This window comes from Oryctolagus cuniculus, chromosome 15 (genome assembly GCF_051225735.1).
Source record: "Oryctolagus cuniculus isolate XC-2025 breed Fujian yellow rabbit chromosome 15, ASM5122573v1, whole genome shotgun sequence".
Lineage (NCBI taxonomy): Eukaryota > Metazoa > Chordata > Mammalia > Lagomorpha > Leporidae > Oryctolagus > Oryctolagus cuniculus.
In genome coordinates, this window is record NC_142881.1 from 38,672,113 (window position 1) to 38,688,225 (window position 16,113).

Sequence of the window (16,113 nt, forward strand, 5' to 3'; positions counted from 1 at the left end):
CATAGACTCTAACTTTTATTTATCTTAATCCTTTGAAGAATGTAGAGAAATTGCAGCAATTTGGAAATGTGATTGTGGGCACGGGAGTACGACCCCTCCCTTACAGTCACCTTACAGTCAGATTGTTACCCTGTCCTTTGCTTACTTAATTTTGAGGCACTCTGATCTCTAATTTTGTTCAAGATAATACGGGAGTTATATATATATATATATATATATATATATATATATATACACACATATTTAAGATTCTCTTTTCTCTGATCCTTCCCCTCAAGACCTCCCAGCTCTAATCCTTACCTCAGCCAACTTGTTCTCATGCCCTGGTCAGAGGCCTCCCCTTTTCTCTAAAGCCCTGAAGCCCGTGTAGCAAAATGTGTACGAAGTTCACATGACCCACTAGACATTTAGCCAATGGGTTGGTCACATGTCTTTTCACCTCTCTGTCCTTCTTCCCAACAGAGAGTCAGAGAGGCCAAATGTATCATCCTTTTTTAAATCCCTCTCCGCCTCCCCTCCTCACCTCATCTGAAACGGCTCCCGTGTCTCAGGTGATGACCTGCATGTTCTTTTTTTTTTTTTTAACTTTTATTTAATGAATATAAATTTCCAAAGTACGGCTTATGGATTACAATGGCTTCCCCCCCATACTATCCCTCCCACCCGCAACCCTCCCCTTTCCCACTCCCTCTCCCCTTCCATTCACATGAGGATTCATTTTCGATTCTCTTTATATACAGAAGATCAGTTTAGCATACATTAAGTAAAGATTTCAACAGTTTGCTCCCACACAGAAACATAAAGTGAAAAATAATAGATGATTTTCCAAATGATGATGAAATCAGATCAGCCTATTGTCATGTTTAATCCCAGTGAGAGTCAAGTTGGGAATTGATAATTTCTTTTTTTTTTTCTTTCTTTCTTTTTTTTTTTTTTACAGAAGATCAGTTTAGTATACATTAAGTAAAGATTTCAACAGTTTGCACCCCCATAGAAACACAAAGTGAAATATACTGTTTGAGTACTCGTTATAGCATTAAGTCTCAATGTACAGCACATTAAGGACAGAGATCCTACATGAGGAGCAAGTGCACAGTGACTCCTGTTGTTGACCTGCATGTTCTTGAATCCCTTATGGTGGCTAACAACAACTGTACTTTTATACCTATACCCAGAGTGTTCTCTGCTTTTACAGGGGTATTTTACCTTGGGGATATGAGATTAAAAACTCAAAATTTTTGAGTTTTTTCAAAAATTATATTTGGAAATCCCTTCAATGTACAGGAAATGGCTGGTAGCTTAGTCTACTCAAAAACGTTTTCAGTTCTTTCTTTCCCTCATCTCTGGAATGTGCCCTTGGAGTAGAACAGTGTGCTGCTGGCACTGTTTCGATTATGATCTTTGTCCTATCATTGTTGGAGCCATACAATGGTATTGTCATCGTCTACAAGCCCCAGAGATGATGCCGCACCGTACGTTAGTTCTTCCCACTTGCCAGGCTTCCCAAGGCCCACAGGCTTCTCGAAGCTCTCATGGATATCTCACAGCAAGCTTTCCCCTTTCTCACTCTTCCTGGTCTTCCTCACAGCTTGTTTTGGTCTGGGTAGGTAGCGTGGTTGTGATTGTCTTGTTCAGAGAGACTTGCATGCTCAGAACCTGGATTCGAGGGGTTTGAAACCCAGCCCTGTCACCTCCTGGCCCTGTGATCTTGGACATGATATTCCTCAGACCACCTCAGTTTCCTCATCTGTGAAGCAGGTTTCTACCTCACAGGATTGTTATAAAGATTACATGTGTTCCTATTTGTAAAGTGTTTAAAATAGTGCCTAGCCCAAGTAAGCACAATATAAGTGGTGTTTTCCTTTAAATTATATTCCTCCACCTAATATTGGTGTTCCCATCCAATGTGGGTAGAGAATGAAGAAGGAAATAGTGGGGACATGTGAACTTGCACTCCTCTGATGTCAAAATGGAAAACCTGGCTTTTTCTTTTTTAAATCAAAATGAGCAGTTCTCAACCTCATAGACACTACACCATGGAGTACGAAGAGCAGTGATGAGATTCATCCCAGTTACAGCCAACCATGGCTAAAGTTCTGACATTTTTATATTAATAACTATGGTTGAACTCTTGAGTTCTTTCTAGATTGCACACTGAGAATAGAGGGGCTTGCAGAAAATGACCTGGCAACCTGGGGGTCCCTCAAGGTGTTTTCCCCACCAGGGCAGCTCTGTGCTAATACACTGAGCAAATGCTGCCACGTGATCAACAGCCTCTGGCTTAGTAGGCTTTTTTTCCCTTAAAATTGCATTTTATTTTTTTCTTTATCCATTCTTCTAAAATATTTTAATTTTAATTAGTTTTTAACAGATTCAGTGTGATTTGGAGATACAATTCTAAGAACATACTGATATTCCCATTCTTTCTCCCTCCCTCCCCTTCTCTCTTTCCCACATTCCTTTCTTTTCCGTTGTTTCTGTTTTTTAGTTTTTGAGATAACATACTTAAATTTATATTACAATAAAAAGGCTTAATACTTTACCAAATAAAAAGTTTAACAAATAAGAAACAAAAAGATCTTAGTTTTAGTAGAAATATAGACAATGGCTATAAATGATAATTGAGTGAAAATATAACCATTTCAACCATCTACAGTAAATTTTAAAGTAATCACAAATCATTAAAACTACAGCAGTATAACATTCTTAACCATTGGTTTGACAAAGATATAAAATAGTTTTATAAAATTATATTTGCAGCAATTCTGATACACCAGCATTTCTTTCTTTTTTCTTTCTTCTTCTTTTAAGTTTTAGCTCTCATATATAAGGGAGAACATGCAGTATCTGTCTTTCTGGGTCTAGCTAATTTCATTCAATATTGTGTCCTCCAGTTGCATCCATTTTGCTACAAATGGTAGAATTTATTTCTATTTGCAGATGAATAATATTTCATTGTGTATACATGCTACATTTTCTTTATCCAGTCATCTATGATGGACATCTTGGTTGATTCCAAATTTTGGCTATTGTGAACAGTGCTGCTATGAACATGATGGTGCAGGTATCTCTTTGATACATTGTGTTCAAGTCTTTTGGGTGCATACCCAGTAGTGGGATTGCTGGGTCATATGGCAAGTCTATTTCTAGTTTTTAAAGAAATCTCCACAGTGTTTTCCACAGTGGCTGCACTAATTTACATTCCCTCCAATAGTGTATAAGTGTTCCCCTATGTCCACATCCTCACCAGCATTTTTTATTCTCTGTGTTTTGGATTTTAACCATTCTGACAGGGGTGAGGTGATGTCTCATTGTGGTTTTGATTTGCATTTCCCTGATGGCTAGTGATGTGAGCATTTTTTTCATATATTTGTTGGCCATTTGTATTTCTTCTTTTGAGAACTGTCTTTTGAAGTCCTTTGCCTATTTCTCAATTGGATTGGTTGTTCTTTTGTTGTTAAGTTGCTGATGTATTTGGGATATAATCCTTTGTCAGGTAGTTTGCAAATATTTTTTCCCAGTCTGTTGGATGTCTTCTCAACTCTACTGGTCTTTTCCTTTGCTATGCAAAAGCTTCTGAGTTTGATGTAGACCCATTCATTTAGTTTTGCTTTTGTTGTGTGGGCTTTGGGGGTCTTATCCAAATAGTCATCCTCTACACCAATGTCTTGGAGTGTTTCCTCTACATTTTCTTCCAGGAACTTCATAGTCTCCGGTCTTAAATTTAGGTGTTTGATCCATCTTGAGTTGATTTTCGTATATGGTGAAAGATACGCATCTAATTTCACTCTTATACATATGTACATCCAGTTTTGCCCTTAGTATGTTTTTTTTTAAATAAAGATTTATTTATTTATTTGAAAGGCAGAGCTATAGAGAGGCAGAGGCGGGGGGAGCGAGAGAGAAAGAGAGAGGGAGAGACAGAGACAGAGAGGTCTTCCATCCACTGGTTCACTCCCCAGTTGGCTGCAGGAGCCAGGAGCTTCTTCTGGGTCCCCCACATGGGTGCAGGGGCCCAAGCACTTGGACCATCTTCTACTGCTTTCCCAGGCCATAACAGAGAGCTGGATTGGAAGTGGAGCAGCTGGGACTTGAACCGGTACCCATATGGCAGCCTTGCCCACTAAGCCACAGTGCCAGCCCCTTAGTAGGTTCTTTTTTTTTCTTTTTTTTTAGAAGATATTTTGATGATTTATCGCAAAAGTGAACATACAATCCTTCAATTTCATATCTTGAGTTTTAGGCAAAGGAGTTGAAAACTTATGTCCACCCAAGAATGTATTCTTTTTTTTTTTTTTTTTTTTGGGGTGGGGGAGCTCCCACCTTTATTTTCACTCGGCTTAAATTAGATTAACCATTTCCTTCTATTGTGAATTTAGGCAGGGAACCACAGGAGCAATTTGTACAGAAGCTGTGATTTTGTCACTAACAGATATCTATACAGTTTGATGATTAAGTATGAAGAATAGAGAGCATACTGGGATTTATTGTCCCATTTCAACCAAACAAAATTTTAGGCTGACTCTAAACTATATTTGGGGCAAAACTAGAATTGGTGAGCTCTAAAACTGTGCTTATTCAACTGGAATGTGTAATAAGTCATAAAACTTTTATTTAATGAATATAAATTTCCAAAGTACAGCTTATGGATTACAATGGCTTCCCCCTCCATAACTTCCCTCCCACCTGCAAGCCTCACCTTTCCCGCTCCCTCTCCCCTTCCATTCACATCAAGATTCATTTTCTTTTTTTTTTTTTTACAGAAGATCAATTTCGCATATATAAAGTAAAGATTTCCGCATTTTGCACCCACACTGAAACACAAAGTGTAAAATACTATTTGAGTACTAGTTATAGCATTAATTAAACACCAAAGAGTAATTGTGTATTAATTACAGAGTTCAACCAATAGTTTTAAGTACAACATAAAATGCAACTTTTGTATTGTTGTGGCTTCCCCCACCCCAACCTCCCTCTCTCCCGTGGCCCTCCCCTCTCCCACTCCCTCTCCCATCCCGCCCTTCATCACGTTTCATTTTCAATTACCTTCATATACTGAGGATCAACTTAGTATATACTAAGCAGGGATTTCAACAGGCTGCACTCACACAACCGAACCAGGTATAGGGTATTGTTCGACTAGTAGTGTTGTTTTTAAGTTTCATAGTTAAACACATTAAGGACAGAGATCCTACGTGGGGAGCATGTACTCAGTGACTCCCGTTGTTGATTTAACAATTGGCACTCTTATTTATGATGTCAGCAATCACCCGAGACTCTTGCTATGAGCTGTCTAGGCTATGGAAGCCCCTTGAGTTCACCAACTCTGAACTTGTTTAGTCAAGGCCGTATCACAGTGGAGGTTCCTTCCTCCCTTCAGAGAAAGGCGCCTCTTTCCTTGATGGCCTGTTCCTTCTGCTGGGGTCTTATTCACCAGGATCTTTCATTTAGATTGTTTTTTTTTTGCCACCGTGTCATGGCTTTCCATGCCTGTGAGACTCTCATGGACCTTTTAGTCAGATCTGAATGTCCCAAGTGTTGATTCTGAGGCAGGAGTGCTGTTTTGGGCGTTTGCCATTCTGTGAGTCTGCTGTGTATCCTGCTTCCCCCGCAGGATCATTTTCTCCCTTTTAATTCTATCCTTCATTATTTGCTTACACTGGTCTTATTTGTGAAATCTCTTCGACACTTAAAATGTTTTCTGAGTATTTTGTGAGTTTGGATTTCTGCAGTAAAGACTGTAATACCCTTGAGGACAAAGGGCTATGGCTTGTGAGTCCTTGCAACCCCTGGCATGGTGCTGGAAGTACTGCACAGGTCACTAATTTCCTGTTGATGTGTTTATTGTTAAGATGCAAAGAACAAAGCAATGCTTGGATTTTGCCAATCCGTAATTGGAGAAAGCCCGTGAATTATAATAAAGCTCCCCATGAGTCTTAGTTTACTTGGCCTTCATTGCTGCCATCCCTAGCTAAGAACATTGATTCCATCCCAGTTCCTCTTATACTATGAAAGCCAGGAAGGAGGCATAAGTGGACAACCTGGGTCTTTGACCACGCAGGTTTATTGAAGCTGACTCCTCTTCAGAGAGCGCTGTTTCTCTCAATCTTCTGTTTGAAGGAGTTGAAACAGAGTGACTTTTGTGGCGTTAATCAACACCAGGGGGCAGGAGAGAAAGTGGAGTGAAAGGAAACAAGTACAAAAGGATGTTGTGAATAATGGCTGAGGTATGTGAGAGCTTCCAGCACAGTCCTTGTGCCTGGCAGGAGGGCTATACATGTTGAACTATACTTGTTGCACATTTTAAAATCATTTAAAAATTACTTCTTAGAGAAGTCATCCATGTTCACTGTAGGAATTTTTAAAAATACAGAGAAGCTAAACATCAAAGACATTTTTAGTTACTCATAAGTTCACCACCTCAATAAAAGTACGGATAACATTTTAGTGAAGCATATTTTATTTACTCTGCATGCACATCTCTCTCCCAAAATGAGATCACAAAAAATTCTTACAATTTTACATTTCCCCATAACATTAGCTGGTAACATTCACCTTTTAGCTCAAGATATGATTTTGGGCAGAGGAAAGGACTACCCAGGCTTCCAGTTTGGGCTCCGGCCTAACCAACCCCTGGCAAACAGCTTAGCGTCTCTAGGTTTTAGGTTCCTCCTCTGTGAAATAGGTTGATAACAACGTTACCACCCATGTGACCTATGGCACCTTCCCCCTGCACGGTTTTTCCGGCCAGGGTAATTAGTGGAAGAGATTCTGGTGCAGTGGGGCTCGCTCTGGCATCAGCCAGCTCCACCTGTGAGGTCCTGGGTAGGTCTCGTGCCTCCTCAGTGCCTCAGTCTTCTTTTCTCTAAAGTGGAGTGAGACACACTACCTGGGGTTGTTGTGAGACATCTGTAGACAGAGCAGGGTCTGGCCCACAGTCCAGAACCATTCTGCTGCCCCTGTCTCCCACCGGAGGAAACCGAGACCACGGTGACCAGATCCACGGAGCTAGGAAATGCCACACCCAAAGCCCGGGCCCTGTCAGCTGGTTTTGACTGAGCTAAAAGGCTCGAATCCCTGCCCCTCACTGGTTGTTACATTTAAAAAATGAAGCCCAAACCTGAAGCATCTTTCCCAATTTCTTCTTCCACATTTTAGTAACTCCACTTTAACCGTTCCACTGCTGACTGTTCTTTAAAAGACAGCGTGATCTTTTTTGTACATTTTGACTGCTGGATATTTAAGTAGAGCAGAACTTAGATACAAGTTTTATAAAGACAGTTTATACTTAGAAACTTAATTTCAAGGTTGGGACGAATGGTCAAAAACCGCCCCCAACCAGCACAAAATAAGGAAAGCCCAGAGAAAGGCACTGGTGCTGGGAGGGCCGTGAATGTTCGCGTGACATTTTAGCACTGCTAAAGGACGTCAGAACCCAGTCCAGGGAGTTGGGTTCACCACTGGCTTTGGCTGGCCATGTGAGTGAAAAAGGCCATTTCATTTCTGTCTATAGTTTTTTCTCCCAGGGAGAAAACTGAAGAATAGATCAACTTACAAATTGCCTTTTAATTAAATGCTGTCTTATCGTTTTATAGGATCTGCGTGTTGAGAGGGTGGTTCCTGGCACCCACTATGATGCATTCGTGGATTCACCCTAAGCGAAACACACACACACACACACACACTCAGCCAAACTTCTCCCCGCGGAGGCTAAGGTGCGCTAGCACACCAAGCAACGAACAATGCAAACGTTGAAGACGTCGGGAGCCAGCCACAACTTGCTGTGCTCAGATTCAGCCGTGCACACACCCGCAGACGGATTCCCGAGGCGCTGGCTGGTGAGCTGGGCGCCGCCTCCCGGCTCCTTGCATGACTTGCCTGCACACCCCCTCGCCCAGGGTTCGCGTTACGCCGCTCAGTCCAGCTGGCCTAGGAGTCCCCAAATCCCGGGGCTCCCAGCTGGCGCTGGGCACATTCAGCCCCGCAGCTATCGCGTCCTTGGGGAGAGGGCTCGAGCTGCAGCTGGGCGCTGGTTGGTCACGCCAGCGGGCCCGCGGCCCGGCGATTGGTCCAAGGGATCCGTTCACGTGGTTCCGAGCAGATAAGCTGTCTCTCTGGCGCCTGACCCGCAATCTGCGGGAGCGACCTGCGAGGGGGCACTGCTGGGAGCTGCAGGGCGAAAGTGCGCAGGCAGCGGGGTGCAGGCTTTCGCGGTCAGCCCCGCCTCTCTGCCTCATGAGCTGCACCAGGTATGTTGGCTGCGACTCTGCAACCCCCGAGTCAGGCGAAACGTGCAGATGCATGCAGACTGGAATGGGGTGGGGGCGTTTTCGTTCTGTCGTTTCTGCAGATAGAGACCCCAGAGGAGGGCAAGTTGACAGATTGCTAGATTGAATCCGGCACTCAGGGGGCCTGGGAGGTACGGAAATTTGCAGTGTGTGTCTTAAGCAGAACGTATGTTGGCAATCAGCATCCTTAACCAGAAACTGTTTAAACCTGAGTCAGCTATAGTTCCATCTGCCTCACTGATAAGACTTCTCTTTTGGTCCTGCAAGTCTGTTCCTCGGACGCGGGCAGCCGGGCTTGGGGGAACAGACCTCTCATCTTGTTGGTTAGATAGTTTAGTTTGGTGCAAAACTACTGGACGCTTTCACAATCTTATCACGGTTCGCCATAGCAAACTCGGTCTCAGAGTTGGAGCAAACTATTATTTTTAACTCTTGGCCAGGACTGAAAATTCCAAGGAAATAGCCCAGTACTAAAACTGTCTTTCCATAAATGCAAAAGACAACAAACAAACCCAGGCTCCCATAAACTACTTTTAATAGCTTGCCCAGACATAACTTAGCAGAAGCCTTCTCTAAAAATCTAGCCTGTTCATTATTATTAGACCCAGAGTGATAGCTTTAGCTTTCATTTGTTTAAGTCTGCAGGTCACCCAGAAAAATCCCAGCGCTGATAAAGTGAGTTCTGCGAGTGCTCCTTATTATTCATTTTGTGAGAATGAGCGCTTGCTTGGTGCTTGGAGTTGCTCTAATGAGCAATGAAGGCAGACTTGGAAATATTGTGCACAGGATACACATAGCTCTGAATCCATAAGGCTGAAATACGGGGGAACTCTCAATCCCATGCCCTTGGCCAAATGTAATGTGAACCAAAGACCAGAAAAGCCTTCTTGAAGGATTCTTCTTGGTTTATTGCTGAGCATAGTTATGTTAAAAATTTTTCATAGCTTTAATGTCTTTCCGCTTATAAATGTCCATCACCAAAACATTAGAAAATATCCAAAAAAGTACAAAGACAAAAATAATTGTGAAATCCTATCACCTAGAGATAATTACTAACTTTTTAGTTTGTTTTCTATAAAGTTTTAAAATATTTATAAGTTCAAATACAATATATAGTTTTTAAAAAGCCCAATTTTCAGGTCATTAGTTTTCCCACTTAAATGCGGACTTGCCGTGGGCATGTTTCCATAGGAAATACAGGTTATGCAAATTTTTTCTTTAAGTGCCTGAACTGCTGACTTGTTTCAGTCAGTTACTTCTGAAACATGAGGAATAACATGACAAAGTGCAAAGGTAACTTTCTGCCTTCCATTCTCCCTAGCCTTGTCACTCTCAAAACCACTGCATACAAATTTTATTAATGAATCTTTTTTCTTTCCAAGTGGCTTACCTTTCCAAAGCAGCATAAATCATTGAGCAGCAAAATAAGCAAAGGCAGCGGAGGGACTGGATCTGAGGCTTCCAAACCTCTCTCATTGTTAGACCCACCTGGAAGGCTTTCTGAGCATCCCTGCTTCCTTTGCTCCATCCACAGGGGTTCTAAGTATTCAAATTAAGAAGAAAGAAAACCAACCGATTCTCAAGGTCACAGTGACTAGCCAGGGTTGAGAACCATCTCAGAGCCCTGGTTCTTAAAGTTGTGTAGAGATCATTACGTTTCCAACACTTCTGTTTTGCAGAAGGAGAAACAGAGACCCCTCCCACCCCTAAAAAGTTAAGCAGTTAACCCGCAGCCCTGCAGTCAGCCGACAGTGAAGGTGGACATAGGATGCAGGTGGGCTCACCTAACACTGCCGCCTCCTGCTCCATAGAACAGCACCTGCCTGATCCTTACTACATGGCTGGAATTCAGTCTGCACAAAAATAGTACTTATGAAGTAAGGACCCAGTGCAGGTGATGACCCCTCTCCCTTTTACATTCCAGAATGATCCAGGTCTTAGATCCACGTCCTTTGACAAGCTCCGTCATGCCAGTGGATGTGGCCATGAGCCTTTGCTTGGCCCATTCGCCCCCTCTGAAGAGTTTTCTGGGTCCTTACAATGACTTTCAACGAAGACATTTTGTGAATAAACTGAAGCCTCTGAAACCGTGTCTCAACATAAAGCAGGAAGCCAAATCGCAGAACGGCTGGAAGCGCTCACACAACCAAGCCAAGAAGCGGGTTGTGTTCGCCGATTCCAAGGGCCTCTCGCTCACTGCCATCCACGTCTTCTCTGACCTCCCAGAGGAACCAGCGTGGGATCTCCAGTTTGACCTCTTGGACTTGAACGACATCTCCTCTGGCTTAAAACTCCACGAGGAGAAAAATCTGATTTTAGATTTCCCACAGCCTTCAACTGACTACTTAAGCTTCCGGAACCACTTCCAGAAGAACTTTGTCTGCCTGGAGAACTGCTCTCTGCAAGAGCGAACAGTGACTGGGACTGTGAAGGTGAAAAACATGAGCTTTGAGAAGAAGGTTCAAATCCGAATCACGTTTGATACTTGGAAAAGCTACACCGACGTGGACTGCGTCTACATGAAGAATGTGTATGGCGGCTCGGAGAGTGACACCTTCTCGTTTGCCCTTGACTTACCCGCTGTCATTCCAACGGAGGAGAAAATTGAGTTCTGCATTTCCTACCATGCCAACGGGCAGGTCTTCTGGGACAACAACGAGGGTCAGAATTACAGAATTGTGCATGTACAATGGAAACCTGATGGGGTGCAGACACAAATGGCACCCCAAGACTGTGCATTTCACCAGGCACCCCCTAAGACCGAGTTAGAGCCCACAGTCTTTGGCAGTCCAAGGCTGGCTAGTGGGCTCTTTCCAGAGTGGCAGAGCTGGGGGCGAGTGGAGAACGTAGCCTCTTATCGATGAATTTAGCAACCCAGTAACTGGCCTTGACCTGCCATGCTCCCCATGCAATTCTAGGTCTGCAATGCTCAGTATTAGGAAGTCTTTGCTACTTTCCATCTGTAGGTTTAGATGTGAGCTTTTGAGACCTGGCTATAGAAAAGATAGCCACTGAGAATTTAGTGTTGGGATGTCGTTGGATGATACCACCCATTTTTGCTTCTGAGGATCAGCTAATAGCCTGGGAGCTGATTTTTTTATGGGAGTAGTCCTTTTGCAGTGCCCTTCCCTCTTCCCTCTCAGTTCACTAGCTTTCAGGTTGGGCAAGGAGTTGAGGAAGAGGACAATTGGTGGTGACAGGAAGCTGTGCTGATGGTATGAGGAACGTGTGAAAAGTGTACACAAAGGGCTCTGAAGTCACATCAGAGTCGGAGTGGGAGATCTGACTCTTGATTGTTGGTGAGAAAACATAAGGTTATTCTGTGTTTTAAAGTTGGCTTTACAGTTCTCTCTGGGGGAAATAATGTGTGGAAGGGAAGAAGACCCCTTCTATATATTCTTAGTCTAAGAAAAGCCAAATAAGCTTTAAGGGTGCTGGCTGGTGTTGGAAGAAGATGAATTGTAAGTTAAGGACAAGATCTCAGATGAAGCCTTCCCCTTTAATCTGGATCTTTCGAAATCCACAATTGAAAGAAAGTTTAAGCAGATCTGGCCTTGCGGTTCCAATACTATGAGTAGTTTTGTGATCAAGGCAAAATATTCGGGTTCTTGATACAGAATGTTGCCTAACTAAAACCATACCACCATCAATGGCTAGCAACACGTATAGACTCCATGTCATGTCAAAGATTGCTCTTTGCAAGTGCCTCAGTTAAACCAGAACACTGTGGTTGCTTAACCCAAATATCTGAATGGTTATCTGGTAACTCATGAGTTTCTAGTCTCGTAAGGTCCCCTGTGTACACTGGCCTCCCCCTTGCAATGCTGTGATATTTTGGGGAGTGCTGTCGGTGTACATAATTCACATCCTTCATATTGAAGGTGACTCATTTCTTTTTTCTGCCACACTTTTTAGATGTGAAATTTGAAGTTAGGACTGACACTAGATGCAAGAATCCAGTATGTGCCACATCTTTCTCTTGCTTATTTTTGTTTTGCTGTCTTAATTTCCTAAAGTCAAGTGCCTCTTTTTTTCCCCAAAAATGGATGTGAATTGTTTTTGATGTGCTGTAATATACTTGTTTTCATGTGTGTATAACTCCATTCTGTAAAATCTTAAGGACAGGAGTCCTGGAATGCTTGCTTTAATCATTTTATAAATCCATTTGGAGGTGTGAAGGGGATACCATTACTTTGAACATGTGTGTTCTGCCATTCTGGAAGAGTACGATTGGAGTAGCTCTACTGTGACAGTGTTTGGGGTTTCGGCTAGATCCTATCATTTTTTACACTACTTCACTGTCCTCTAGCTATCCTTGATGAGCTTATCATTTGAAGAATAAATGTGTTTGATACAAGACCTGAGAATGTTTTCTTCTCAAGCCACCATTAAATAAGAAACTGTCAACTGGCAGTCTCCTATCTGGTTTCAGAACAACTGAACTGGGTTGGGTTGGATCAGGAAGTGGAGCTACCCGATGGTATTCACGTGGCCCCAGTCGTATTAGTGACCGCGTGTCCTTCCTCCTAACTGTTGGAGCTGGGGCCCAGGGAGAGTGACTGGAGCTGCTCAGTGTGGCCCCTTGACTGTCCTCGTCTGTGGTTATTATTCATCACTCACACTCTCTGCCGTGTCAAGGTTATGTTGGAGGCCACACCTCAGCTTTAAAATGGGGGAGGAGATAATGTGGGAGGGAGTGGAGGGGCTCCCACCCCTTGAGCACTAACATCTTCTTGAAGGGGCAAAACTTGGAACTGCGTGCAAGTGCACAGGGATGGGCAGTGGGCATCAGTCCTGGACCAACGGGAGAAGCATGGCTTCTTGGGATGGGGGAATCTGATCCGTGGACCCAGGTTGCTGCCCCAGCTCTGCCTAAAATTCCAGAAAGAACTTGTGCACAGTGCATCTTAAAGGGAAACCAATGGTCCACTTAATGGAAAAGCCCAGTTATGAAGAGTAAACTTATATCATGTCGTAACATCCTCTGTGACTGAGACTACAAACTACAGGGTTGCAGGCTGTATCTGCTCACAGATGTATTGACATATAGGATTTTTTTTTGTAAAAAAGAACTTATTGCCAAGATATAGCAATCAGCAGACTACATTAAAAACTATAGGTCTCTTTTTTTTTTCCCTCAAAAAATTGCAAGATCTTTCCTCCTGATAATTACTATTTGGAGTTGAATAGTAGCTGCCCCCTTTAGGTGGGCACGGTGTCCTACATGGAGCTTGCGTTGTGTTGGCCAGAGTCCCCACCAATGCCTGCCTTCTTTTGCACTATCTGCTGGCCTCTGCAGGTGTTGGCATTTGTAACCTCTGCTTTGGTTCCTCTGGCTCTCCCATCCTGTGGGTGTTTGGGTGAAGAGCACCTGCCTGAGGGATAGAGAAAAATCACATTTGCATCTGACAGGGACCTTGGAGACCACAGGACTCAAATGCCTACCTTTACAAAAGAAGAACTCACATAGAGGAAGCTCAAGGTCCTGGGGCAGGTAGAGTCAGCTGGACTGTGGCTTTTGTCTGGTGTTCTGGTGTTTCTCTGGATGCATTAGGCTTCCTTTTTTTTTTTTTTTTTTTTTTTTTTTTTTTTTGATTTATTTATTTGAAAGGCAGAGTTACAGAGAGGCGGCAGGGAGTTGGAGGGGAGGTAGAGGTCTTCCATCCACTGGTTCACTGTTCACTTCCCAAATGGCCACAACAGCCAGAGCTGGGCTGATCTGAAGCCAGGAACCAGAAGCCTCTTCTGGGTCTCCCATGCAAGTATAGGGGCCCAAGCACTTGAGCCGTCTTCCACTGCTTTCCTAGGCCACGACAGAGAGCTGGATCAGAGGAGGAGCAGCTGGGACTCGAACTGGCACCCACATGGGATGCCCGCACTACAGATGGTGGCTTTTCCCCGTATGCCACCACACCAGCCCCTACACTTCCTTCTTAAAGGAATGACCCTCCTTCTCCAGTGGCCTTCCTCTCTTAAAAGGGAGGGCTCTATCTAGGCAGGCGTGACTCTGGCCAACTCTTGCTAATCACCTGTGTCAGCTTGATGGCTCAACGCTGGCATGTCCCTGAGTTATTCCCAAGGGAGGACCTGGTCAGAGAGCAGGGTGTTCCTGAGATGATCCACTTTTCACACCCTGATATCTCAGCTTTTAAAAAATTGAACATGGGAGAATGACTTGAATTTGGGGTACCTGATACTCTGCTCCAGAAAAATAAGATTTAATTCAGTTATTTCAGGGCTGTGTTCTTTCCTAAATTTATGCGTGTACTTTTAGCTTGTCTCCAAACTGCAGGACTGGACAACTCCAGCATGGGAGTGGACTGCGTGCCTTTATCAGTGGGAATCTAAAGATTCTGCTTGAGCGTGGGTGGTCCTTCAGCCTACGAAGGGAGAATCTCTTCCTCAGCTTTCATCTCCAGTTGGGTTTTCCAGCAGCTACTGGTAGCTGTGGTCTGAACAAGCCCTCTCGTTGGTGAACAAGGATGAAGCTCAGAGTGAAATGGTGTTAACTAGGCAGTTAGTTAAGCTTAAGTGCGCGAGAATTCTTACTCCCCTGCAAAGTGATGTTTGTCTCTTTAACCATGAGCTTGATAACGCCTTCCTTCCCAGGATGCAAGTGTTGCATCAGGAATCGAATGCTAAGACTGCATCCCATTTGAAATCCCAATTTGGGCACCACCCCTACCTCATAAAAGGAGGTGGAGCGTGGTGGGTGAGGAGAGGTTTCTTTCCGCCATGGATCGCGTCGAGGGGTACTGCTCTTGTTTTCTCTCCCTCTTTCACGGGCGGCACGCTGGGCCACTCATCGTGGGTATTTCTCTGGGGAGACCCACACTCACATATGAATGCCCTTTGTATTCCCTCACTGCTAAATAAATCTTGTTCCTATTTGGGCATGTTACTAAGTGTCACTTTATCTCTGTGGGAGACAAGAACCTGGATTGGAAATTAATATGCCCGTTGCCGCTTTCAAGGCCAGTACCCATCTGCAGTTTTGCAGACCCCTGACCACATGCCCCTTCCCTCTTTGCTAATGAGTGGACACCCAGTTCTGGTTCGGGGGTATCCCTCTAAGCCAGTGAAGCTCAAACTGAGCTGCACATAGCATCACCTGGTGAGGTTTAAACAATGCTAATGCCTCCCCTTGCACCTTCCAAGAGTGATTCAGTTGGTCTGCGTTGTAGCCGAGGTGTCAGACCAGTTTTGAAAGCCTGGCGCTCAGGTGTTTGCAATATGCTTCATGGTTGAGCTTCTCTGATGGAAGTGGGGTGAGGTGTTTTTTAGCTGCCCCATTTTCCAGGACAGAGTCATGGATTGGTTCAGAGGAATCCTCTGTTCACTATTTTTTTTTTTAACTTGCCCAAGGTCACAGAAATAGTAGAGCCTGGTGTCTGACGCCTTGCCCACCACTCCCACTCTGTTTCCTGCTCAACAACCTGAACATGCTTGGAGGTCGGAGTGTTTCAGATCTACGTTCACTCTTTCTCTTGAAATTTGTGTCCTAAGGTATGTGAATGAGGGCGCTTTTGGGTGCACCCTCAACTAGCTGAAACAAGAAAGAAAATATTAATTTTACAAGATGAGATAAGCCCCAAGTTAGGGTGGTTTCTAGGTTAGCTAACTCAGCGGCTTATACTCTGGTGATCTCCAGTTTTTGTGTTAGCATTCTGCTCACTTTGGGCAGTCTTTGTGCTAGGTTGCTTCCTAATTAGGAGGTGGCTTCCACAGTTTCCAGGCGTTATAGCGCCCACCAGAAGGAGCCCAGCTGGTCCTCGTGCCCCATATTCAGGGGTGGCTCAGCCTTTGAAGCTCTTCTCGCTCTGCT

General features: G+C 43.9%; 1 protein-coding gene and 1 long non-coding RNA gene across 3 annotated transcripts in view; both read left to right on the forward strand.

Annotated features, from left to right (window-relative positions):
• Positions 1-8,130: 8,130 nt before the first annotated feature.
• On the forward strand, positions 8,131-12,645 carry PPP1R3C (protein phosphatase 1 regulatory subunit 3C). The gene is made up of 2 exons (XM_002718505.6): positions 8,131-8,249; positions 10,213-12,645. The coding sequence occupies exons 1-2, from the start codon at positions 8,236-8,238 to the stop codon at positions 11,150-11,152; spliced, it is 954 nt and encodes a 317-aa protein (XP_002718551.5). The 5' UTR covers positions 8,131-8,235; the 3' UTR covers positions 11,153-12,645.
• A 3,008-nt stretch (positions 12,646-15,653) lies between these two features.
• LOC103351369 (uncharacterized) overlaps positions 15,654-16,113 on the forward strand; it is a 133,511-nt gene continuing 133,051 nt past the window's right edge. For both annotated transcript variants that reach the window (XR_016222137.1, XR_011382371.2), the window contains exon 1: positions 15,654-15,794. This is a non-coding gene — a long non-coding RNA (uncharacterized LOC103351369). The remainder of the gene's footprint in view (positions 15,795-16,113) is intronic.